The sequence below is a fragment of the Thunnus thynnus genome, chromosome 7 (assembly GCF_963924715.1).
Source record: "Thunnus thynnus chromosome 7, fThuThy2.1, whole genome shotgun sequence".
Taxonomy (NCBI): domain Eukaryota; kingdom Metazoa; phylum Chordata; class Actinopteri; order Scombriformes; family Scombridae; genus Thunnus; species Thunnus thynnus.
In genome coordinates, this window is record NC_089523.1 from 19,070,430 (window position 1) to 19,096,463 (window position 26,034).

General features: G+C 41.5%; 1 protein-coding gene across 4 annotated transcripts in view; it reads right to left on the reverse strand.

Annotated features, from left to right (window-relative positions):
- Positions 1-26,034, reverse strand: part of rsrc1 (arginine/serine-rich coiled-coil 1) — a 227,082-nt gene that overhangs the window by 173,023 nt on the left and 28,025 nt on the right. The window contains exons 2-4 of one of the 4 annotated variants that reach the window (XM_067594745.1): positions 21,436-21,571; positions 10,596-10,678; positions 982-1,062 (exon numbers count right to left, since the gene is read on the reverse strand). Coding sequence is in view for 3 of the 4 variants with exons in the window: in XM_067594743.1 (XP_067450844.1) it covers positions 982-1,062; positions 21,436-21,448 (94 nt within the window). In the remaining variant the exon portion in view is untranslated. The remainder of the gene's footprint in view (positions 1-981; positions 1,063-10,595; positions 10,679-21,435; positions 21,572-26,034) is intronic. The other 3 variants (XM_067594743.1, XM_067594742.1, XM_067594747.1) reach the window with 3 other exon arrangements.

Genomic DNA, 26,034 nt, shown 5'->3' on the forward strand with positions numbered 1-26,034 from the left:
TTCCTTTCTTGAACATAAATATTTACTCTCCTCTACGGCCAGCTGACTCACGCTCAGACGACAGCACACACGGACCCGGAAAGGCCCCTCGCTGGGTCCGAGTGATGCCTAAAACTCTGCAGCCCGCCACCTCCTGAAACATGACTGCCATTAGCGCTCCGCTGAGTTTACAGGCCACCCCTACCTCACACACACACACAAACTCTCACATGCACGTTTTCGCTCTCTGAGACACACACACCCAGCTTCCTGATCTGATTAGTGGACTGTGGTGCCCTGTTAGCCTGATGATAGGCCATTTCCCATTTTCCCATCAGGCCACTGTCCTGCATGGGACATTTGTTGCAGCAGGTGATAAAAGATTGAGACAGGAAGTGAGACAGCGTGTGCGTTATGAACTTGCGCCATCAGGGAGAAGCCTGCTCATTTCAAAAAATGTAGATGAGCACCATTTGGCATTTTCTTGCCCACCTAAAATTCTTACCTTTTGTGTTTTTTGTTTTTTTTTTGGTCACACAGTGTCGCCACGAAGACAGAAAACAAACTCTTCAGGGCTGTTTTTAAGCCAACTTATTGTTTCACTCTCTAGTTCAATACAAGTTTCCCAAGAAGAAAATGTGTTTGGGAAAAGTTTACACATTGTACTCTCCTCCTGTATATTACATCCCACTAACCCTTTTAAATCAGACAGTCTAGGTAACAGGTGGTCAGATGTTTTCCTCACAATATAAAGCTGCCTTACAGAGTATTTGTATTGTAATATTAGTAGGTGGTGACTGAATTAAATAATAGAAGAAGGGCATAGTGAGAAGGGTTTCTTGTTGACCATAGTGACCTGAAAGCTGCAGTCCCTCTGTCAAGTACAGTATACTTAGGTTTTTCTTCTTGTTTTTCTTGTTTCTTCCCCCAGTATATGGTCAATCTGTCTTCATGAACCTTACACACACACACACACTTGCTGTGCAATATTACAAGACCTACCGCCTCCTCTGCTTAAGCCTCTGCGGTAATGGAGACACTCAGGTGTCAGATAGTTTACGAAGAGAGAGCAGTGATCCAGACCTAATGGAACACAAATGAGAAAGTCTGAGAGAAAAAAAAAACACATTAATGCACTAAATTAAATGAATGCAGCCTCTAAGTCAGTGAATAAAAAGAAAATTTAAATACACAATATCAAATTGTATGAGGGCAATAAGAATTGACTTTAAGAAGTCATTTAAATATTTAAAGAATCCATGTGTATTTCTGTGGCTCTTGGCTCAAATTGCTCAGTTTCATTTGAAAGTCTTCATTCTGACACATCCAAGTTAACACTGTAGCATTTCTCTTGTTTTTGAGGTTGAGGGGAAGGAGTTAAAAGTCTTAGTACTATAGATTTGACAATTTTCAACAAACCTACATTATTACAGTAATTCTCCCTAAAGCTTTTCCCCGTGTCCTGTATGTGTTTTTGTGTAAAAGAAAGAAACAGAATGTATGAGTGAAAGACACAGTTTGTCTGTGTATCAGTGAGTTTGTTTTTGACAAACTGAATGTCTCCGCATCAGTCAGTTTTTCATCTTTTTTCCACTGCACCATCTTATAATGACCAACAGCCTCCAATCAGAGCTTTGCCATTTTAGAAGCTTATAGTAGTGCTAACACTAACTGCTGTATTCACCGCTGCAATCCCGAGTGAAAACAAAAGAGACAATAAATAATAAATGGTGCTCTTTAAGCTGTGTTCCTAACATCAAAAAGTAATGTCTCTAATATGCATATAATATCCCATATTTTGTCCTCAGTGGAATCTAATGAATAACAGAGCTATACCAATTAGGTGCAGGAAGTTACTGTTAATTACATTTCTAAGTTCTATTATGTAGTTAGCATGCATTAATCACAATGTTATTTTTCCAAATCCTATTTGTGGTTAAAACAGAGTCAAAGTGTATTTGGAGTGGATAATGGCTCAGCTACCAGATGTAAAAGTTCTCAGATAAACAGCAATGTACCATGATACATTAAGCCTGCATGTTATCAGATAAGTTAAAAAAAACATTCTTGGAGCAGCATAATTCAATAATATGTTTTCAGATTCATATTGTTACAATTTAAATATGGAATTATAAAAGCAAAGACCAGACAAGACAAAATCCATTATGATTCGGGACAGAATAAAGTAATGCAATATCTAAACCACTTTAATCAAACTAACAGTATTGTTTTGTGACCATGTATGCAAAATTACAAGATGTCCAAGAACAAGAAGAGTCTCCAGCCAAGCTACCGGATCTGTGAGGCTGTACTTAAGCAGAGTGCTGCTTTTAGCTAAATGCTAACGTTAACATGCAAACATGCTCACAATGATAATAATGCTAACATGTTCATGTTAGCAGCTATAATGACAACAATTCATCCTGACGGGAACATGAATGTTTGCATCAAATTGCATTGTAATCCATCCAATAGTTTCATTTCACTCAAGACAAAAATATGAGCTTCATGGTGATGCTAGAGGAAAGGTCAGGAGATCACCAAAGTCAACAGGATTCATCGTCTAAGAACCTTGAATGAAATCAAGTCAGTGGATCACCAAAGACAGTAGGCTTGATCCTCTGGGGACCATGAATGTCTGTATAAAATTTCTCAGCAATCTATCCAATAGATATTTCAGTCTGGTCCAAACTGGAAGACCCACATTGCCACCCATAGCGTCATGCTACTGACGTGGCTAAAAAGGCAACAGCTACAGCATTGAATGAGCTGAGGAAACTGACAGGGGGCTGAGGGCTAGAGGGAGACAATAATTGTTTTCCTCGGGTCAAAGAGAGAGTGTATAGAGAAACACTTCCTTCCAATCAAATTCAGTACAACAGTTCCCCAGTTTCCTCCTCTTGCCTCTGTACACTCCAGAAGGAGGAAATACAGAGCTAAATAGGAAATGTCAGATTATAGAACCAGAAAGTAAGAGTTAGATTATCAAATCACAGTGCAAGATAAAGTTTAAAAGCTATGAGATATTCTGAAACTGTAGTCCTGTACACTAAACTGCTTGGGCTCAGAGTTTATTAAAAATGTGTAGCCTACCCATCCACCTATTCATACATACATCCATTAATGGTCGCCTCTCTCACCACCTTTCTGTCTGACAATTAAAAGAGCTTCTCTCAGTCTTACTGTGTAGTTGACAACTGTAGGCAGAACAAACCAACAAACAACATGCACTCGCCAAAACAAATCCCGGAGACAAAAAGGGACATTTCAATGATGATACACAATAGAACTTGTCAACATTTGGCCTGTTTTTAGCTGTACCGCTCCTACAAATAGACAAAAGCATTATTAAGAGGAAGATGTGAATGAAGTGCAGGAAAGAAGAGGAGGACTGCTTAAGTGTAACCATCTCCTGTGACCCTAATCCACTATTCAAGAACCAAGACAACCTATTGGCACCCATTAATCCTGAATTGGCTTACAATCAATGAGCTCCTCAATAACTCCTTATTCATTCATTCATCAATACCTATAGGCCTTTCCTGGTCCCCATGTGCCTCACCTGTCACATGCTTGTCCCTGCTTCCCAACTGCCCTCCATTTGCCTCCCATTTTTATACAAGACCAAGGGCGATTTCAAACCTACATTGTTTAATCCGGTTGAATCAGACACTGGTTTCATTTTACCCCCTTGGTACAATTCGTTTGTGCAGATCTGAACACAACAGCACAGCAATTGTACTCAGACACGGACCAAAACAATTGCGCCGAGATCCTTTAGAGGAAATAGTCTTGGTTCAGTCACAAATAACTTCCGTAGTGGTTTGTTTGTGGTGGGAACATGATCTGACCTTCATCTGACCCAACTGTAAGGTGTACTTAGCAAGTTTGAGCTAAAAAGCTCCCATAGCAAAGTACGGTTTGCAAATTAGCAAAGTTAACAGTTGTTAGCAGCTTGCTGGAGAATGAATCAAGGTTCGACCTGGACTAGCAACAAAGTACGTTGCCTTAATTGATATTTGGGCAGATAGGAGCTTCTTCAGGACCAGAGATGTCTAACCAATAAGCAGAGAGATTGTTCTCATGTGGCTTTTAGTGATTCTTTTGTGTGTGTGTGTGTGTGTGTATGTATTAAAAAAAAAACAAAAGAGGAAACCAAAGTATCCATACAATCGGTCCATAGCAAACCAACTATATGTTTGAAAACACCCTCAGAGTCTACAGCCATGTTAGCAGCAGTGAGAGAGGCTGTACTTTTAGCGGTGCTAACGGTGCTTTTAGCTAAATGCTAAGTATGCTATGTATTGACATACTCAGAATGACACTGCTATGACGACGCTTCGCAATGTTCAATGTTCAGCAATGTTCTTGGTTCAAAAAAAGAAATCATATTTTGTGGTTTTCTCATTTTCTGCACTGGTAAAGAGGTAAGTTTTATAGCTGACATGTCCCAGTGCAGATCCTGTCATGCATAGGCGACACAAGGACATCATGCTTGGAGAGACTAAGAAGTCAGCAATGGCGGGAAAGGCCCTCTCTAGGGTCAGTGTTTGGTTTGTCCGTTCTGGGCTACTGTAGACAACATGGCGGTGCAACATGGTGGTCTCCGTGGAAGAGGACCCGCTCCCTTTGTAGATATAAAGGGCTCATTCTAAGGTAACAAACACACAACAATTCTACAATATACTTTCAAATATTATATTCCATTTCTGCCGAGTCCATTCTGCTAGATGCCACTAAATACTATACACTGCACCTTTAATCACATTTAACTTTATATTTTCTATGCCAATTTAAATGTATCTATTAGCTGGGAAGTGTTTGATTAAATATACTTCCTTTATATTTTAAGCATTATTCCGTTATTCCTGTGCATTTGCTGAAAGAATTTAATTTGCTCGTTTCTAAAATCAGTGACATTGCTTCAGAAACAGACTTCATTCTGAGACATCTATTCTCAGCACAGCAACACCAACAACTCGCTTTGCGTTGCTTCACCTGAATAACCCCCCCCCCCCCCCACCTGTTTACTCCACTCCTCCTACCTGTGCACCGTGCGTGCTGCGCTTGGCACCAAAATACACAGATAGGCAAAACAAATTCAGGAAACGGTTGGAATGCTACTTACGTTTGTCATTATAATCAGTAACTAGAGGCTTCTGTCTCTCCCACTTGGTCTCTCAGCTGTCTCTCTTGCTTGCTCACTCTCTCTCACCAAAATAACCTGTTAGCTACTGCATCCGAATAACAATCAGCAAGCCAAGTATTTCATGAAAAGCTTCAGCATAATATTTCCATGATCATTTTGGCGAGGCTTAGCCTCCCCTAGCCTCTTATTAGCGCTGCCTAAGCTGTCATGTCGCGGCTGATGACACATCTGTGTTTGTGTGTGTGGGAAAGGATCCCAGCACGTGCCACTGACACTTGGCGATCAGATGGACGTGTGAATGGGCGTGTCACTGTGCACAAAGTAAATCAATTAAGCAGAGGGAATCTCCAGGGAGACAGAAAGGAAAATAGAGGTGTTGTTTCCTGTCTCCAACTCCCCCAAGAGACCCTTAAAATACACAATATAACTCAAAATGTAATCTGTGTTTCCATTAAAAAGCCTATAACCATACTGTAGCGGCCAGTCTGGTTGCAGCTGTTGAACCCCACAAATACATCACAAATGTATCTATTACTAACTCTGATTATATCTCTCCTGTTGTATCTTATAGCTGAGCATCAAACCAATGTTGCTTAATCAGCTCTATCTTTAATCAAATTAGGTCATAATGAACTATATAGTCTGATCCAGTCTCCTGGTACCTCAGGTGTTTGAATCAGACAATGATGCTAAAGATAGGAATAAAAAAACACCGTCCCAGGTTGCATTTGGGTTATTAATGTGCATCTCCAATTAGTGTAAACAACCATAAACAAAGACAAATATTTTAGTGAAACCACTGCTGTGTGGTGCAGAGAAGAGGTTGTGAAGCCAAATTCCGGCGTTCAAAGGTTGTTCTGTCCCTGAGGGGAGTGGGGAGGGGTTAGGGCGGGTGCATGTGGTGTAAACGGGGTGGGGCGATCATCTAGGGTACGCTTAGCCTCTTCAAGAGGAAGACCCAAACCCTGCCCCAAAGAGCCGGGTCCCCAGGGACAGTCTCACCCCTTTTTATTAGAAATTGAATGAATGTTAAAGCGTATGTGTTCAACCTGTGAGCAGAGAGACCGCATAATATAAATCAGGGCACTGTTCATGGCCAGACTGGATTCTGATTGAATCTTTATATCTAATGCAAATTACTCACAACAATTCAGCTTTACAGAAACATCCTAAAGTGATTCACCCCCCCTCACCCTCCCCTCTCTCACCTCTATCCTCACCCTGAACCTTTGCTATAACTCCCTGAGAGGCAGCGGGTTGCAGGCGAGGGGGGGGGCACAGGCGATATATGAGGGCAGTGAAAAAGAGCAGCGTTTTAATTGACACCCTTTAAGTTATCTGCAAGATAATTATGGCCAACAGCTGTAGACGGTGCAACATGCAACAATGGGTCTTATTAGCATTCTGGTGGAAGTCTGTAAGGGAGTGCCAGACTACATGAATGACACTTAAACAATGTTGATGTGCACACACGTACACAAATATATGTACACATTTTATACACGGTCAGTGGAATCACTCACACACAAAAGACAAGCATGTATGTACGTTCACGCTGCTTTGAGAGAGAGAAATGGTTGAAAAAAGGCTGCAGCTGATGACTTTTGTTATTTTTTTGTTACATCGAGGGGTCATAGCTCTTTAAAATCCACACTCTCCATTTTGCCTCAAAGCAACAGCGCAACCCACTGCGCTTAAGAATATGTGCTCCCCGTTTTAGTCCTAATGTGAGAATTAATTATGAATTAATTAACATTACACTTAGGAGCGGCTACTTTTAAATCTCTCTCTTTTTTTTTTTTTCATCCTCTGTCTGTGTAGTCAGGAATAATGGGGGCGAGAGAGCTTGAGAGAGACAAAGAGGAGGGATCGAGATATGGATGCATTGTGTTCTCATGTCTAAGACTATCTCCAGGTTATGAATTAGAGAATGTGTGTAGAGTTTGTTTCTCCCGGCGAGCCATTAAATATTTCATGGAGGGGGATAAATGCTGGGAGAATGCCACCCCCTCCCAACATGATCCACACTGCAATTAGAGGCCCATTATCCCTCTCTCAACCCTCACACTCTGTACAAACTGGGCCTCAAAAGCAGCAATAAAGAGCCCTGTGATGAGCTATGATAACAGAAATGATGAATAGAACACTTATCTTTAGGATCTATAATGAAATTACATAGTTTTGCTAACCCGTGTATTTTTATAGGTCATTTCTCGCTCAACATCATCAAAAAAAAAAAAAAAAGAGAGGAAACCCTCCAGCTTCACACTATTGGGTTTCATTCATTTCATTTGATTTGACATATCATGCTTCTGTGCCTTGGCAATAAGGACACAACATTGCAGCATATTGGCAAGCTCATTTGCTTTTCATAGTGAGCGTTGTGTCCAAAAAAAAGTGCCCCCTGGGATAAACACGTGTACGGGGACTGCGGGCTCGCCGCCCCAGCAGCAGGTGGCCCATTGCTGCCTAATGAACACCGCAATCTGTTACTATCGCAGCGGTGCTTTTCACCAGACAATTAGGCGACTAAGCATGTCATTATTCCAGGCCAACAAGAAGAGCCTCTTCTCTAATTTCATCTTTTCATTCCTGTTTACTCACCCACACTCCCCTCATTAACGAGAGATTTTCCAGTCCATGCTAATTGGTTTCAATAACATTCATTTTAGTTGAAAGGAAACGATTCTGTTAATTGAGGAGCGCAGAGAGAGGAGAGAGGGAGCGAGGGGAGAAAAAAAAAAAAGAGGGGCTTCTTTTCATTTTCAAGTGCGTCCATGAGATGACGCTTTTGAAAAAGCGCTCTACAGGTTCAGAGCTAATGAAATTAAGTGATGCCGGCCGTGGCAAAAAGGGAAGCCCAAATTAAAAGCAATTTATTTTCATTGAGGCATGTGGCACTGTTCGGGCACAATTAATGGGCTGAGCATAGACACAGAGATATGGAGAAAGAGAACAAAAAAAGAGACAAAGATACAAAGAAATGACTGGTGGCACAGATGAGTCAAGAGAGCAAAGTCTAGACCTGGACAGATTAACTGTAATGATTTCTATTATTGCATTTCTATTTCTTTTTTCTGTTTTGGAAATACAGGCTTTGGCTGTTCAAATATTTAAAATATCCTAAAATACTTGAATGATGTTTGCCTAAGGTCTGGCACAGTGTAATAGTGTGTGTGGCTTGCAACCAGAATAACTACAATCAGGAGTGATTCATATGAAAAAGAAATTGTTTGCCTGAGAAGAAGTAATGGCATCAACTTCTTTTGGGAAATTTGATCATGTTCTTTTCATAATGTTTGGTTGAAAAACATTTACGCCTTTAGCTCACTGAACACAACGCATACATTAACAAATTGCCTTTGTCTCACTATGAATATATGTCGGTGAACATTGTCGGGTGATTTTTTATACTTGGTATGTGTCCAATTCCCCAGTAATTACACTAACATATGATTTCCCACATTGTAGTCTATAGAATTCACATTATTGTTAGCAGTAGTGTGTGAAACATGACTCTCTTTAGTTGAGAAAACAATCACACCGCAAGGTAAATTTAGTAGCTGTTATGGAGCATTTCGATCCTATCACATGATCCTCCTCACCAATTAAATTACAGTCAGATGACAACTGGGAAAACTCCATCTGTGATATAACCTATTTTGAAGGTCAAGATTGAACCTCATGATGCTCTTTAATTTAAATGTCTGTTATCATACAGAGAATAACAGCATGACATCAAAGTGCCATTGACCGTTTATTTCTATAGTGGCTTTATATACTTTTTATACACTTCTCTGTGGATTTATATAGCCTGATCATGAATTTGTCTCAGAGAAATTTACAATATGTACAATATGCAACAGCTTCTATCTAAAATAAGGAAAAAGTCCACTTTGACCTTTTATTCTTTCCAAATATTGCATAGTTTTTGCCTGAAATTTCAAGGCAGCACAACATAATATTAAACACTATTCAATAAGACATCCAGGCAGCTTGAACCAAGCCTGAGAAATGAGTCTGTAATCCTTCCAGGAAGTATATTAAGTGTTAGAGCCTGATGTCACTGCCAAAAGCAGAGCCCCGTTTAGGGCCATAACCTCTTCACGGCGTTCAGATACGGTCAGTCAGCTGCCTAACCAGCCGTTGTATGGTTGTTTAGTGACGGCAGAGTGAGCGTGTTAATGGGCTGTCTAAACAGGCTCAGCTGGGGGCCGCGGTAAAGGGGTGGGGGGGTGGGGAGGGGGGCTAGACAGCTCTCTGGTTCCTCTACAGGCTGGAGGTGTTGCAGGTTGTAGCCTGTAAAGGCATCTAGAGACCACAGGAAGAAGAGACAGAAGGGATGACTCAAGCTATTTTAAATCGTTAGTGATCAATATGTTGACAAGCAGAGAGAAAGGGAGGAGATGGAAAACAATTAAAAGAATTATTTGCAGGCGACTGTGCTGTCTGTTTCCTCGCTGAACCATCAGTATATCTGCCTCTGCCTGTGTTTCAGCCAATGAGAAACCAAACTAGTATAAAGTATGACTAAATGCCCTGCTAGTCTCCGAGGAGCTCTGAGTGCGGAGCTAGCGGGAGATCAGTGCAGTTAATTTACATAGCATTTGCATTATGTCAGGACATGAGCTACAAATAGGTATGAGTGTGTGGCTTAATTAGAAATGAGCCAGGCTTTTCAAAAACACCCTTTTGCATCATAATTGAGTCAGCTCAGCGCTAGAGTAAACGGCGGTGAGTGGGGGAAAAGACGCCTGTTTCTGGAAGCGCTCAGAGATGATTGGTAATTACGATACACCTACCTGGGCTCAGAGAGAGATGTAGTATTTTTATACAAAACATTTATGGGCGCTTTGAACAACAGCAGAGGAAACTGCCCTATAATATCTGGGTCAAAACAATTAAATATATGTATATCAACTGTTTTGTATCCAGAGGGGGTTGTGACTTGGAGGTTGCCGTTGTTTCACTGTGTGGGCAGTTTTTGATCAAGGATGTGCAGAGAAATATCTCTATATGACTTTTTAAAACCCCGGAGGACAACAGCTGACTACAGGAAAGTTAAAAGTTAACTATAATGCAAATACAATGTGACTGTTTCAGAAATGCTCTATACTCAGGTTTTTGCAAATAAATTTAAAAAATCCAGGAATTAATAATTACATAAAGGATAGCATTTCTGCAAGGACTCTATTGACTTTTCAAAGATTAACCATATGAGGAACCATGAAGTATCTACAGTATAAAGAACATTACATTTACATTCAGGCCCAAGCCAATTTGTCCTTACTGAAGATATACATTTTTAAAAACAGATAGTTATATTGTTGTTGTTTTTTGTATTAGAGGCTCAAAAATTTCCTAATACAACTGGACACATTTTTTTTTTTTTAAAATTTTAAGCAAACATTACTCAAACAGGAGTAAATTTGTAGGGGACTATTTTCAGCTTTAGATTAATACACACTTTGTGCATTTTGAGCAGTAATGGAGGTCTATGGCACAGAGGGATCAATTCATTGTTGGTTCTGGAGTTTTCATGTGATTTGCCTGCAAAAAAAATATACAATCACCAGCAAAATCTTGTCATGGGTTGGTGCAATGGTTGACAAATCACATTTCAAGGCTCAGTGCCCTCCAGCTATACCTGGGGAAGTCACTGAATTCGAATTGTTTGTGTTGGTCAACAACTATCAAACAAGTGTCCTTGACCAAATCACAGAAAACCATAAATGACCATCTGAAGCTGACCTGTGGCCAAAGGTCAATAACAGATGTTCATCTGCCTACTGAATCCTTTTCCTGTTAACCTCTGTCCTACCTGCGTATTCTTCTCACATCCATTCATCATGTGTTGAATATGTCTTTGTTTGTTTGCATTGTACACACAGACAGTGTTAATGTCTGAACAACCTGCTTTAAGTGTCTGATGCATTTTTTGTTTCTTCTAACTTGCTAAGTGATGTGCCAAAATGGCTAAGTGTTGGGGACCCGGGGTGTTCGGAGTACCTGGGGTTACCAAGGTTACCAAATTGAATCGTCCCCTCAGACATGGCTGATCTACATAATTTGGTGGTATCATTCACAGCGTCTCACAGCCCGGGTGATGAATGGCACTCGCAGAAGATAATATTTCTGCTTGGATGTAATAAATCTTATGTAAAGTGCTCCACTGCTTATATAGCAATGGCAGAGAGGAAGAAGAAAAAAAAAACACACTCTCCTTTATTTTTACTCTCCTTCTATCTCTCTCTTTCTTTTTCTGATTTTTTTTTTTTTGTTTTTGTCTTTCTTCTCAGTCGCTCCCTTGAAAACTCACACAAACATGAGGCCTTTTACAACAGGATGTCCGAGTTCTTCAAAATCTTCAAATTATAAAATTAGCTGATTCTCATTGAGCTTGGGTTCTTATCTGTAATGTTAACATCAACGATCTTGATGGTTACAGTACAATCACTGGGTTCATATATGAGAGATTCCACCGAAGTTGTTGTGTGTTTCTTTGTACAAGTGAACATGTTCTCCGCGGTGTGTAGGTTCTGGTAACGCTGATCTCCTCAGAGACCTCTTCTCTTGGCTTCTTTCACCGCTGCTTCTATACCTGTTGTATCGATCGCCGCCCCAGCCATCCCCTCACAGACAGCCCGCAGTGTCCTGCTATTACTAAACCAACCCCTGGGTCGTGAACTCGTGACCTCCTGCTGCTCAGTGCTGCTCAGAGAGGGGCATGACCTCCACAAGGGGCTGGGAGGCGAGGGACACTCTGGGTAGCTGTTCGTGGTATTCATAGCTTCCCCCGATCACAGTGCATTTGCATGTGCTTATCATGCATTAACACTCATTAAAAACACAATAAAAATTGAAAACAGCTAATTGATTGAGACTAATCTGGATTCTTATTGAGCTTGTAGCAAAGAGAAATTCATGTGGAGTGTTTTATAGACACAGATTTCACAACAGTTAGTCTGTATATATAGAAACACACAAATTAAATGCAAACTGTGTCTGTTATAATTTAATTTAACATAAGATAACACTGTTCTAAAAGTCAAATTCCAGGTTACTAATCACAATTGTTTACTAATTAAGTTTTTCGATCTTCCTCCTCCTATTATGCCTGTTTTTAATAAGCTGAGAGTCAGGTGTACTTGACAGTAATGAATGACTGATTTTAGCTGATCGTTATTGCTGCCCTCCTCTTGCCTGCTACTGTGCGCGTGCACACGTGCGTGTGTCTGTGCGTGCCGTGGCTGCCTAATAAAAGGGATAATTGTTCCATCTTTGCTTGCAGACACATAAAGCAGTGTGTATTGACTGCTTGACAGGCTGTGATTCCAGTAAAGCTAATGGCTTTCTCAATTCTCCTGCTCCATCCATCAGGCCCCGAGAGCACCCCGTCATGTTTTCAATTAATGAAGAGAAAACCATAAAAAGTTAAAAGGCAGTGTGACACAGTGGACGACGGCGTGTACGAACTGTACACACAGTCAGACAAGGACACACACACACACACACACACACAATTTGTAATCACCAATATGAAATAAACACACCGACATGCAGAGTTTTGCCTTGAAAAAGCAAACTTGAGACTTAAAAAGCTCTCTTTTCTCCACGACACATACAGACAGCAAAACAATCCTATCTTTTGTTTGCTGTGGGTTTGAAGCTCGCCTGTGTCTCAACTTTACACCCCCAGCTTGTAATCATAATGTACAGTATATGCATTCTGCTGCCGGGCCTGCTTAGTTTGGTTGTAGCATGCTGGCTTTATGTAGGAGATAAAGGGAAACTTCCAATCTGCCTGGGTGAGCGATAGTAAAGCCCTCCAATTCAGGCAGGAAATTATGGAGTAAGTGGCTTGGTGGCTGATAGTCAAATGAAGCCAGGGCGGCTGGATGCCTGCTCTAATTAACCGGCTGGCAGGTTTCAGCGATATCAGGAATCGTACTGGCTAACCTGATGACAAGACCAGGGTGCACACAGGGGCGCAAACAAGCACACGTCTAGGTACATGCAGGATAATACACACACACATATACAACTGCAGACAAATGATTATCTCAAACTCAGCTCTCTCAGTCTAACTGCTAAATCAAACCAATTGAAAACTATTTCAAACCTATGACCTTGCAATATATTAGCGGTAAAAAAATGTTACAAATGTACTCAGATTATTTCCCCTCAAGACCAAGACATTCAGCACAGGAAGATGATTTCTTACCGGATGAACATTGCACCAATTATATTCTTAATCATTGCCAATCAATTTCCAAGTAAGACCAGAAAAGGAATGGGACACAAGCATAAAGAAGCCATTCTCAAAACATCTCCGTTGCCTAATGACGGCTCGTGTCTGAAGATCAGCAATCTAACAATCACATCATCCGACGCTTTACTGAATTAATTTTAAATGATTGACAGCCCTTTATATGCATATCACTAATCTCTGTAATTCTCCATTACCTTATTTGGGGGGTGGGGGGGTGGGGGGACTTTTTTCACCTGCACAATCAACTGAGAAACAAACTACATTTTGTTGTGTATGGTGTGTAGAATTCACATTAAAACTGATGTGTGTTTATGGATCTAGGGAGGGGATTTAGGGAGCGTATACAGTTACAATACTGGGAGAAATGAAGACTATAAAAACTGTTGGAAAAGGCGTATATTGGCCAGCAAGGAAGAGATTTATGCCTCTTCTTGTGTTTAATTTGCTGGTCTAAATCACTAGTGATGTGAAAGTAAGCTAAAAAATAAATGTCACGGTGACCAGAGTGCCTGCTGGGAAATGTTCAACATGACTGCCATATTCCTGAAGTCTGCTGGCAGAGTTTACTCCACATAGGCATATAAAACATTTATCTCTGCAACTGGTTTCACTGAAACTAATCAGGAGAAATACTTACAGAGGAGACTCAGTATACTGTAAGGACATCATTTACTGAAAGGGAATATTTCAGGATTTCTCTTAAATTCACCCCACTTCCACAGATATGTTTCATATTCTCATTACTAGAGCATGTGTGTATGTGCATGTACAGTATGAGTGCATGTTTGATTCACTGCTATGGGAGTTCACACCTTACCCTCTAGGCCCTTCTATTTCCTGACCAGTAATAAGTTTAACAGATGAAAATTTAAAGGCGGAAAAAGAGAAGTCAAGAATGACTTGATAGAAATCACATAAACGTCTTACGCTGTGCCTGCACGCCTCTTCACTTTAACCAAACAGAACTGAAGGTGAGAGAGCTACTGGAGGATAGATGAAGACAGCGTAATCATGCGTGGGAGTGAGATATAACCAATGCTTGTCAATCATCATCAAGCGCCCTTCTTGAGCGGTTTGACTTTCCTCATCATTTAGGATAAGTACAGCTCCAACTCGACACATTTGAGGTTTTTCGATTTTGATGTAGTTATTTTTCACTTTGCGTGTGCATGTTGAATGTGACACATACAGATGGTGACAAATTAAAGGAAAAACCTGAATAAATCTGTGGAGAAACCTAACGAATGCAGATGCTTCCACACACGTGCACTGCATGGTACAATCAAGCAACTAACATCCAATCATGCTCTGTGGCATGTATAACAATGCTGAGCAGGACCAGTTGATTCTGATTTTGTATCAAGATGGCAAGTGGAAAAGATCTAAGTGACTTTGAAAGAGGGTTCATTGTTGGGGCACGGATGGCAGGAGCTTCAGTCACAAAGACTGCTCAACTGGCTGGTGTTTCAATAGGAACAGTGACTAAAGTTACGTCTGCATTTAGATCTATGGGAAAGACGTCAGTAAATAGGGTCAGAAATTATGGTCGACACATTTGATGACTGTGATGCTTGTGCATTAGTGTGATATGTAAGGAAAAACAGAAGAGCAACTCTTCCTCAGGTGACTGAGACGTCAATGCAGGACGTGATCGGACTGTCAGCAAGAACAGTCAGTCGACAATTACATAGAGAGAGATATTATAATAGGGTTGCAGTGCATAAACCCCTCATTAGAAAGATGAATGCATATTTGAGAGTTCAGTGGTGCAAAAACCATAGACAATGCTGTACAGAGATGTGGAAAAAAGTGATATGGTCAGATGAATCATCCTTCACCATATTTTCGACGAGTGGGCGAGTGCATGTGTGGCGTACACCAAGAGAACAGCACAGGCCTGAATGTTTGACCCCTACAGTGAGGGGATCCCGTGGCTCTGTTATGCTTTGGGGGGCATTTTGCTGGCATGGTTTTGGTCCAATGTCCCCTTAGAGGGAAGGGTCACTGCAAATCAATTCAAAGTTGTTCTGAGTGATCACCTTTATCCTATGATGTAACATTTCTATCCTGATGGAAGTGGTCCCTTCCAGGAAGACAATGCCCCCTTACATAGGGCACAAAGGGTCACTGAATGGTTTGATGAGTTTGAAATTGATGTGAATCATATGCTATGGCCTTCACAGTCACCGGATCTCAACCCAATTGAACATCTATGTTAGATTTTGGACTGACGTATTAGACGGCGCTCTCCACCACCATCATCAAAACAGCAAATGAGAGAATATCTTTTGGAAGAATGTTGTTCATCCCTCCAGTAGAGTTCAGAGACGTGTAGAATCAATGCAAAGGTTCATTGAAGCTGTTCTGGCAGCACATTGTGGCCCAACACCTTACTAAGACTCTTTATGTAGCCTAGGTTTTTCCTTTAATTTGTCACCCGTCTGTTCCTTACTCTGTCTCACTAACGCACACGCATTTTCACTGCAATGTTTTTCAGAGAGTAGAAAAGGAGGAATGGCAGCTGAGGATAAATGCATTTTTCATTATTATAGATTCTCTCCACTTCTCCGCTGGCAGTGAGAGCAACCTCTGCTTAAACATCTCTTCTCTGCCCATCGGCGCTTCCCCACGTTTTGGACGCCGGCCAAGCAAAAAAGTAATTTAAACATTACAGGAAATTAAATCTCACATTTCCAATTTTTACCCTGAAGTTTAAGTACAATGAAAATGTCACCCATGAATTATGGAATCAAGCTGAATTTCTCCTCCAAACTTTAAACTGTAAATGTAAACGTCCTTGACAACAAGGTGGGCACTTAGAGCCTCCCTCCCCACTGATGCGGTGCTACAGCCAATCAGAAGCAGATAAAGAAGAAGAGTGGATGATGCCATTTTGCTGTGCCTGTGTTTCTCTGCTTGAAAAATGAAAAAAGATTAGATGAGAGTGATAAGCACTAATCATTATCTGCTGCATTTTACATATGATTTGTATTTTTCCTTAAACTTATTGTTTAACATTCTGGGCAAACTGTTAAATCTCTTGCATTGTCTGTTTAACATCATTTATCACAGCATCTAATGTTATATCTTATATTAAGACATTATAAGAGTCTTCAGTTTTCAGAGTTATCCCAAGATCACCTGTTAAAACACGCCTTTGTGATATTTCATTCTCTAAGCACAGCGTTACTGCAAAGATAATACATCTACTTGATATGTCTCACACCCAGACCAAATTATATTTACTGCTAAATCACATTTCTGATGGCGCCGCGTTATTAGAAAATTGCATGTTGTGCGTTTGATTTATGTTCCAGCATGTCTAGAAGAAGAAGAAGAAGGAAAAAAAAAAAAAAGAAACACCCACCCTCCCACGCTTGCAGGTGAGATGAGTCCCTGCAGATTGCTGTTAGTGTCATCCTCCGGGCTAAGTGTTGTATATTAAAGAGACATCGCAGTGGATTGTCACCCTGAAGCCCCACCACCTAGCAATGGGCCATCTTTAATTATGGTCCGACAGAGGTGAATGCATCAGAAAAGGCCTGACAGAGCGGCCAGTGTGTAGATTATTTTAATTTGCGCCCCGCCCCTAGGTGAGCGATGCGGCCGGCCTTGACCCTCCTCTGACTGCATGGATTAATGCCTGGTAATGACTGCTGAGGCTATCATTGCGGCGGGCATCATTAATTATCCTTATTGATTGTTGCTCTCAGAGATAAAGCGTTCTGCTGACTGGAAAATACCCTCCACGCGCAAGGTCAAGGTAAAAAAAAAAAAAAAAAAGGAGGAACTTAGATAACCGCATACAGGGCCACCACACCTACAATTGAAAATAAATATGGCCGACACCCACTGCACCCCATAGCACTGATGTCTTACCCTCTCTGTCCTGTCCTTCACTCGTGTCCCCCTATCTCCTCCCCTTTCTCTCAATCTGCCACCCTGTCATTTTCCCCCAATAAGGAGCGTAAGAGAGTCCAACAGGAAATTATAGCAGTCTAGATTAGGTGTACACTTCGTGAAGGGAACACAGAGTGTGTGATATGACAGAAAAACTAGTGAGGAATGAGGGGAGTGTAAGTGAAGGGATATGGTGAAAGAGAAAGGAAACTGCTGGAGGACAGCAGGAAAGAAGCGACGGGGAGCAGAGTGAGACAGTAGTGAGGTAGGCTGGCAGGCAGCTGTAGTGCTCAGGCAGATTAAGTTTCTGTGGCTGCCATAATGGAGGAGACAGCAGGAAGTCGGGGTTTTATATTTACACTACTCTACATCACCCTGCCCTCACATACACGGAAAAAGGCACATACACACCCTTGTTACCAATATTCAACTCTCCATACCAGTGCAGTCTTGTGCGGTAAGAAATCACCCAAACCCTAATGTGTCATTTCACAGCAGGGGAATGGGCCTACTGTCTTCATGAGATGCCTAGTCTGTGTATCCAAGTGTCTGTGTTTGTGTCTTCTATCCCTGGCTCAAACAGGCTGATCCGGCAGACGAGAAGTGAGTGTGACAGAAATGTATTCTCTTTTCAAACGCTGGTTGGAGAGGCTACCGTAGCACCTCTCTCATCCTCTCTCTTCTCTGCCTTCTCCAAGCCTGTGATTGGCATGTCTTCATATGTGGATCCTGTTCTTCCCGCAACTCGCTCCTTTGTACGATTAGCCGGTGTCACACAACAAATAAGTAAAATTAAATCCATCCAACAGTGTGGGACGGGGAGAGAGGGACTAAAGAGGCAGAATATGCAGACACTAAATCATCAAGGAACAGGGTTCATGTTTCACATTCATGTCTCTAAAATTGATATGAAAGATACATTTAGGTACGCGCTGTTGGTTTTGGTGGTCTTGAGCCATAAACGGACTTTGTCTGGGTTTCATGAGGCAATACAGACGCAGACGGTGGAGGTAGAGCAAGATGAAGGAGTAGTCTGTCTTTTTTTGTTAGTACCTGTTTGAAGTGTATCAGAAGGAGCTTACCAAGGTCTGGAAATTCATTACTGGACAGGAGCTTTGAAAGAGGTCTGTTGGATGTGTATGGGTTTCTGTGTGTGTGTGTGTGTGTGTGTGTGTGTGTGTGTGTGTGTGTGTGTGTGTGTGTGTGTGTGTGTGTGTGTGTGTGTGTGTGTGTGCAAGCCTGCAGCCCATTGTATTCAGAGTGGAATTGCTAAGCAGTTGCCTGAGGCCAAGAGAAGGCAGCAATGGCCAGGTATGGCTAGTCATTACTGCAGGGCATCAGACTCCATCAGACTCTCTGGAGAAAAGATCATACAGACTGTACACACCCATATAGGTAGTGTGTGTCTATTTGGGTGTGCGCGTGCATTTGTGTGACAGAAGACAGACAAGGAATCGGTGTCTACACTGTAAAGCATATAAGATCCAGAGCATTTGAACTTGGACTGTGATCTTATTCGGAGTTAAAATGAGTGGTTTGATCGGGATCAGATGACTCTGCCGTGTGTGTGTGTGTGTGTGTGTGTATGTATGCAAGCATACGAAACACAAGCAGAAAGAAAACCGAGAAAGAGAAGTCAGACTGTGTTGTTGTACAACTGTCGGCAAATCAATACATGACCACAACACTGACAGGAAAACCCAATCAGAGGCCAAAGGCTGGAGGTACGGCTTCGACTCTTACATACACACACGTTTACACCGAGAGCTACAGTAAACTGCATTGTTATGTTTCTTCCTATGTTCTCTTCTAGATTTGATCACACATTAGATTACAGATTAAAGTGCCTTTAGTTTTCATCAGGAGCAGAGATCCTCGGGGCGGACGGACAGACTCTCCTCCAGGACAAAGATCGGTGAGACGGCGCTCGACAGCAACAAGAGTCCCAGGATGCATCAATCATCAAAGCTGGCCCAGGAGAGGAAGTCACCATCTTCGGTATTGTTACATGCAATCTAACTATGTTGCAATGGCTGTGACAAGTAAGAATCTTGCATTACATATATGTATATGGAACTGGCCTCAGATACTACTTTGTAACGTAATTCCACATTCTACATGCAAAAAGATATGAAATTCTTTACAGCATATAGTGACAAAACAATCATAATATACCTATCTGTAAAAGTGCAGTGTTTAAAACAAATCTGACCGATAAAATGTTTCGGATTCACATGTAGGCGGATGGGTTATGTGAGCACACACACGTATGATAAACACACACACACATGCAAAACAATTTGAGGGGTGTAGGGGGGCTGGGGTGTCGCAGCATGATGCCCATCTATCTTTCTGACATCTCCTAACCCAATCCCACTGGGGCTAACTGAATTCAATCCTCAACATTAGATAAGCACATACCCCTCCCCTCTACACGTGTGTGTGTGTGTGTGTGTGTGTGTGTGTGTGTGTGTGTGTGTGTGTGTCTATGAACATATCACACACATAGCAGGTTTTAGATTGTTTCTACAGTCAAGTGTTGGTGTGCAGGTCACATAGCAAGATGGGGAACGAGGTAGAAATCAAGAGAAAAAAGCAAACAGGCCCCACAGACAAAGAGAGACCCTGGCAGAGACAGAGGGAGAGAAAGAGGTTTGACGTTGCTTGTCCTGCGGGAGTCCATCCTCTGTTTCTTCCCTCACCCTTTCTCCCCCCCCCTCTGTCTCCCTCGCCCTCTACCCCCTGCCTTGCACACCACTCCCTCCGGTTCTCCCCTCTCGGCAGCTCTCCGCTGATTGTTTGGGCTTCTTGGTGCCTATCAGGCCCATCGCTCTATGTTTCCATCAAACACAGCATTTATCTTATCATTGCCTTGACAACTGCCTATTAGTCCAAAAGAGTCTGCAGGCTCTGTGTTCCCATGGCGATGACATGGTGACATTGCCGGGCACCTCTGAACCGCCTGCTGAGATAGTGGACCCTTTTCCTCTCCTCCTCTCACCCTGCTCTTCCCTCTGCCTTCCTCTTTGTCCATCCCTTTGCCTCCCGTTTGCTCCTCCTTTGGCAGCAGCCCACCCTCCCCGCAGCTTACAACTGTTTGAGGGTGAGCGCACGAATGTGTGTGTGTGTGTGTGCAACATGCACTTTTATGCATGAAAGATGGGGAATTCTCTTGCTCAGCGTATCCGCCTGCCTATGTGTCTATTTGCCAGTCTGTACGTGTAATGTGTTGCTTATTGTCACCAAAGAGGGGGGAACAGAGGTAGAAATTTGCTTGTGTTTTGTGTTGTTTGTCTGTGTTTCAGGTGGCATATGACCTCATTAGTGAGGGTCTGGAGATGGCAAAACATGTGACTGAGATTTTTATCGACGCTCTATCTACTGGAAAAGACGATCCCATGAAGATCAAATAAAAACCAACAGAAATTACAAATTCTAGCAAGAAGGCAAGCAGATTCTGTGCTTTAAATTGGACAGACCAAGCGGCCCAACAGCTGTATAACCCGGTCCTGGTAACCCTGATGCTATTCATCTCTGTGGTAGCATGTGTAACTACCAGGACACACAAGTTCAACAACAACAACCACAGCGGTCTGAATAGGAGGCCTGCTGTGTACAACGTTGTGGGGGGTATACAGAGGAAAAAAAGAGAACACTATTATTTTTAGCAAAAAACAGAAAAGACTGAGCAAGGACCTCAAGCTCCAGACTTAATCAAGCCTCTTATTGCCTGCCAGTATTGTTTTAGGTTTAGTGGTGATCAGATACTAACCTGGCAAGTATTTTCATGTTGAGCACAGACACAGATGGGTAATGAGAAGGAGCAATATAAATGACAGTGCTGGAACACTGTGCTGACTAAATCCTGTTTCCTCACTCCTCTTTACTCTCTTCCTCTTGTTCTACTACTCAGCTGCTAGGTGTGTTTTTATGGATGGTTTGCAGCAATTTATGGGGTCAACATGCAGACTGGGTCATCTTGTCTGTGGCTATTTGTACACGCTCACACTCGGTCTCTTGCGGAAATGATTAAAATCGCATGTTGTAATCTGGCGTTTTACTTTGTGCTTTTTAAAAGTAAAGGAGGGACGGGGACACACACATACACACACTTGTGCAAACGCTTTAATTTTACCTCTTATCAGCATGTTATCCTGTGGTCGGTGATTCAGTCCATAAGCTGTGATCTGTGCTCTGTCTCTGTCCTCTCTCTTACTGGATCTGGATGAGAGAGGATGGGGTCTCCGAGGGCAGCTCACAGGGGCCCAGCTCTAATAATAGAGTGTAAATCTCAGTCATTAGTGCTCTGACAGGACACTGTGTCATCATTGTCTGGCGCACAACTCTACTCGAGTGAAGAGGCTTTGAGTTAACTACTGTTTTTATTGTGGGCAGCCCAGAATCTCGTGTAGTTTGGTAAATGACAGAGTGTGAGGGGAGTTATGAGCGCAGCACAGTCACCACAAGATGTTTGATTCAAGCTGCAACAACACATGATTTGATACTGGACTTTGGCCTGCTGCCTAATGATCCAGGCAACTATCATGAGACCCAAAAACCTTAGCACTCTCGAGGATTTTCTTGAATACAAATGTCAAACAGAATTATCCCAAAAAATGTTGAAAATTACTGTTGCTACGCGAGTACTTTAGAAGACCCCTTTCTGCTGTTAAAACAGCACAACAGTGGGACTGACATTCTGTATCCTGTTAAGCAGGAAATCATCATTGGTCTCAATAACGGCGGGCCATAAAATCGCATTTCAGCATCCATCGATTTTTATTTCATAGTAAATGGCAAGTAACAAACCGCGGGGCTGCTGAGCAGTGCAGTGTAAATGCGCCTCTGATAAACAGTTAAAGAAGTTCATCCACTCTGCTGAACTGCAGCTTGGCGGCAGAAAAATCAACACTAATCTGATGAGAGGCAGCAAAACAAATTCTACTGTTGTGCTCTCAACACAGAACTCAAGGGAGAGGAGAGGAGAGGAGAGGAGAGGAGAGGAGAGGAGAGGGGAGAAGAGAAGAGAGGAAAGGACAGGAGAAGGGAGCAGAGATCAAAACAAGTGTGTGGAAAGAGATACAATGGATATGATGCATAGTAAGAAGTGGGGAGGAAAGAACACATATAAAAAAATATAATGAATTTCTAGATTATTCTGTCAAATTGCATGGTTTGCCATTCTCCTTTTAAACACTTCTAATGCTTAAACAACTAATATATACCAGTGGATCTGCATGTTTTATCCAAATTGCTGCAAATCACACACACATTACTGATGATCTATGTCCAAAACATGTCATGCTTTTACATTGATTTCCTGACTTAAGTGGAGCCATTGGTTTCCATTTATTTCAGTCCGACAAAAATCGACTTGCAGACTTGAAAATGGCTTGAATCATTCACAACCTACACTCAACAACTTCTTTTGGTCATAGTTATGATAGCAGGGAATGTCTTGAAAGGCTTTCCAAAACGTTACTGTAGTTTATGAATGCATTGCTTTCCTGCAGCAACATTGAATCTTGCGTCATGTAACTTTGACAAACAATAAACGCAAGTACTGTTTATTCATTATAATGGATTACCTATCTTAAGTGCATTTCAGGTCTTCAGGAGTGCAAGGTAGGAAATGAACCTACATTAATTTGGCTGGCTTTTTAAATTATATGGCAACACATGCTGCAGTAATAGGTCAAAACATGAGTTTAAACACGCAAAAAAAAATCTTGCATGGTATTTTAACTCATTTCCTCAGCCCCCTTTACCCCCCCCTTCTCTACCTCTTTTTCCCCTCTCTGTTTTCTTTTCTCTAGTCTCTCTCTCTGTTCTTTTCAGAGGAAAATGCCAGATCAACAGAAACGTCACATCCAGGATAAGGGGCTTACTTTTGTATCTTATAATTGAAGTGCCTTCCTACCTTAGTGTCTGACAGCTCCTTTTGACAAGTGATGTGTTTTTTGAAAGTGAATCAGCTTTCTTTGGCTCCGAGTGCTATAGACAGCAGAGATCAGTGAGGGTCAAACTGAATGCTGGTCTCTACACTGAGTTACTGCTGCCTCCTGCCATCACAAAGCTTGTCATTCATCTTATCGTTAATCTGGCCTTCTTCTTTCAGCCGATACATTCTTACTTTGTGTTTTCTTCCAAAGTCAGACATGCAGACCAACAATTTGTTCAAACAAGAGATTGTCCTCACCAGAAAAATAATTACAGCATTAGTAATTTGTTCAAACGCTTAAAGCTGAATATTATATATATACACACACACACACACATTATATACGCATACATATATATTAACAATGCATCAAATGATTATGCATAATGGAAAAGGGGTCATTGTAGTAAAGAACCAACAGAGAATTATTATGTAACAACTTTATAAGGTGATCATATGTCAATGCTGTTTACAACTTGTTTTGCCACCGCCAAGTAGCCAAAAAATCAATTACTGTTTTAAAATAACCTATCATTGTGTTTTCATGGTAAGTGACATCTTGTGGTTGTGTAAATGTCCTCTTTTAGAAGCGAGGGCGGAAGAGGTGTGATTTTGTTTTACCACTATAAACCCTGTTGATGGGAAGGTGTGGGTGGAAAGTTGGGTCAACAACGCATGTGATGTTGTCACCAGAGGCCAAAGTTTGCATTCTCACTCCTACCAAACTTTAGCCAAAAAATACATAAATTACTTTTTTGGAACAGTCTAATGTGTTGCTGTGGAAGGAGACTGTCCTCCCAAGAAAAAAACGACACAATAGGTTCTAATGTCAGTTGCCCAAAAGTGATATATAGTTACATTTGAAGACAGCTGCCATCTAGTGGCCATAGTAATTATGACCCAGAGCTGCGGTTCACATATAAATATTGACAATTTTCCTCATTTGGTGGAGGAGGGGTGGTGGGAGGCTATAACCCAACAGTGGACAGTGGACCCACAGGAGACTGTTGTTCATTTCCCGTTTCCAACCGTGAGTGTCACATTTCCAACCACGAGTCCAGACAGTTTTTAAAAAAACTTAACTATGATTGTCTCCTAACCTTTTACTGTCTTTCAATAATGTGGGAAAGGATGCCAGAGCTAACTACTTCTCTTATTCTGTGTCTAAAAATTGGCGCAATCCTAAAGTTTTGACACTATTAGTAATATTGTTACTCCTGCATCACCTGCTGCTCTGATTTTTTCAAGTGAGAAATATAACACATTTCTTTCTTTCTTTGTAGGCAAGATAAATGACATCAGATGAAACATCCCCCCCCCCCCCCCCCCCCCCCGAAATCTCATGCTCCTCTTGGCCCACAATCCCAGAGATCTTTTCTCCAATAATACTCCAAGATCTTAATAACTTAACTGTACTTAACTGTATGAAAACTTCCTCTTGCCCTGCTGCCTGCTGTGCTGTCCAAAATCAACAACTCTCTGTTATCTGGCCGTGTCCCTGATCAATTCAAACAAGCTGTTACTCAACCAGTTCTGAAGAAAATCAAAGCTTGAGCCTTCTCTACCCCAAAATTACAGGCCCATCTCCAAGTTGCCTTTTGTAGCCAAAATTTTAGAAAAAGTGGCTGCTAAGCAGCTCACAACTGCAATAGATGAGCATAATATCTTTGATAAGTTTCAGCCTGGCTTCCGCCGGTTGCACTCAACATAAACAGCTCTTCTCAGAGTCTCGATTGATATTTTGATGCATGGTGACGCAGCAGAATGTTTGGTGGTGATGCTGTTGGATCTCAGCGCAACTTTTGATAATGTGGACCACCACATCTTGGTTGAGAGACTTGGACAGTGGATGGATATCTCTGGGTCAGCCCTGCAGTGGTTCTCCTCTTACCTCTCTGATAGGAGTTTTGCAGTTTCTGTTGGCAACTTTGCCTCCTCATCTGAAACTCTGTATTGTGGTGTGCCCCATGGTTCAGTCCTTGGTCCTATTCTGTTTGCCTTGTATATGCTTCCCCTTGGACAGATAATAAGGCACTTTAAAGGTATCTCCTATCACTGCTACACAGATGATATTCCATTATATGTCTCAAAACATAGCTAAATTGTCAGTTTTAAATAACTACCTAAATGGTATAAAAAACTTGATGGCAGATAATTTCTTACAGCTAAATGCAGACAAAACAGAAATCCTTCTCTCAGTCTCTAAGGTCCTCAGCTCAGAGTCTATTTGTTGTTCCTCAATCTAGGCTTAAAACTACAGGAGACTGTGCTTTTGAGGTTGCTAAACTTTGTAACAAACTCTCTCCCTTTGGACTTCAGATATGTGGACTCTGTGGACACATTTAAAAAGCAGACCCATGTGTTTAAACTTGGCTTTATGTAATTTTTCTATTTAATTATGTTTTTATTGACTTTTATGTCTCTATGTATGTTTATGTTTTATTTCTTCTGTAAAGTATTTTGTGACATCTCTGCTCTCAAAAGGTGCTATATATATAAAGTTTCTTGCTTAATCACTTACTTAACCCCTTGGTTATTATTAGAGCCATGACAACGTTCACCTAACTTTAAGGTAGTAGTAACTTTTACCCACACCATGTTTCTCTAACCTTAAACAAATATTTTATCCAAAACCATTATTTTTCCCTAAACCTAACCAAGTGGTTTTTGTGCCTAAACCTAACCAGATCTTAACTATAGCACTGTCACATCATTATTTTTCACAGACGAATGATGTTGTCCTGCCAGTCACTGCCAATAGGGGTGCCAGATTAGAAAATGCTCCTATGTGTC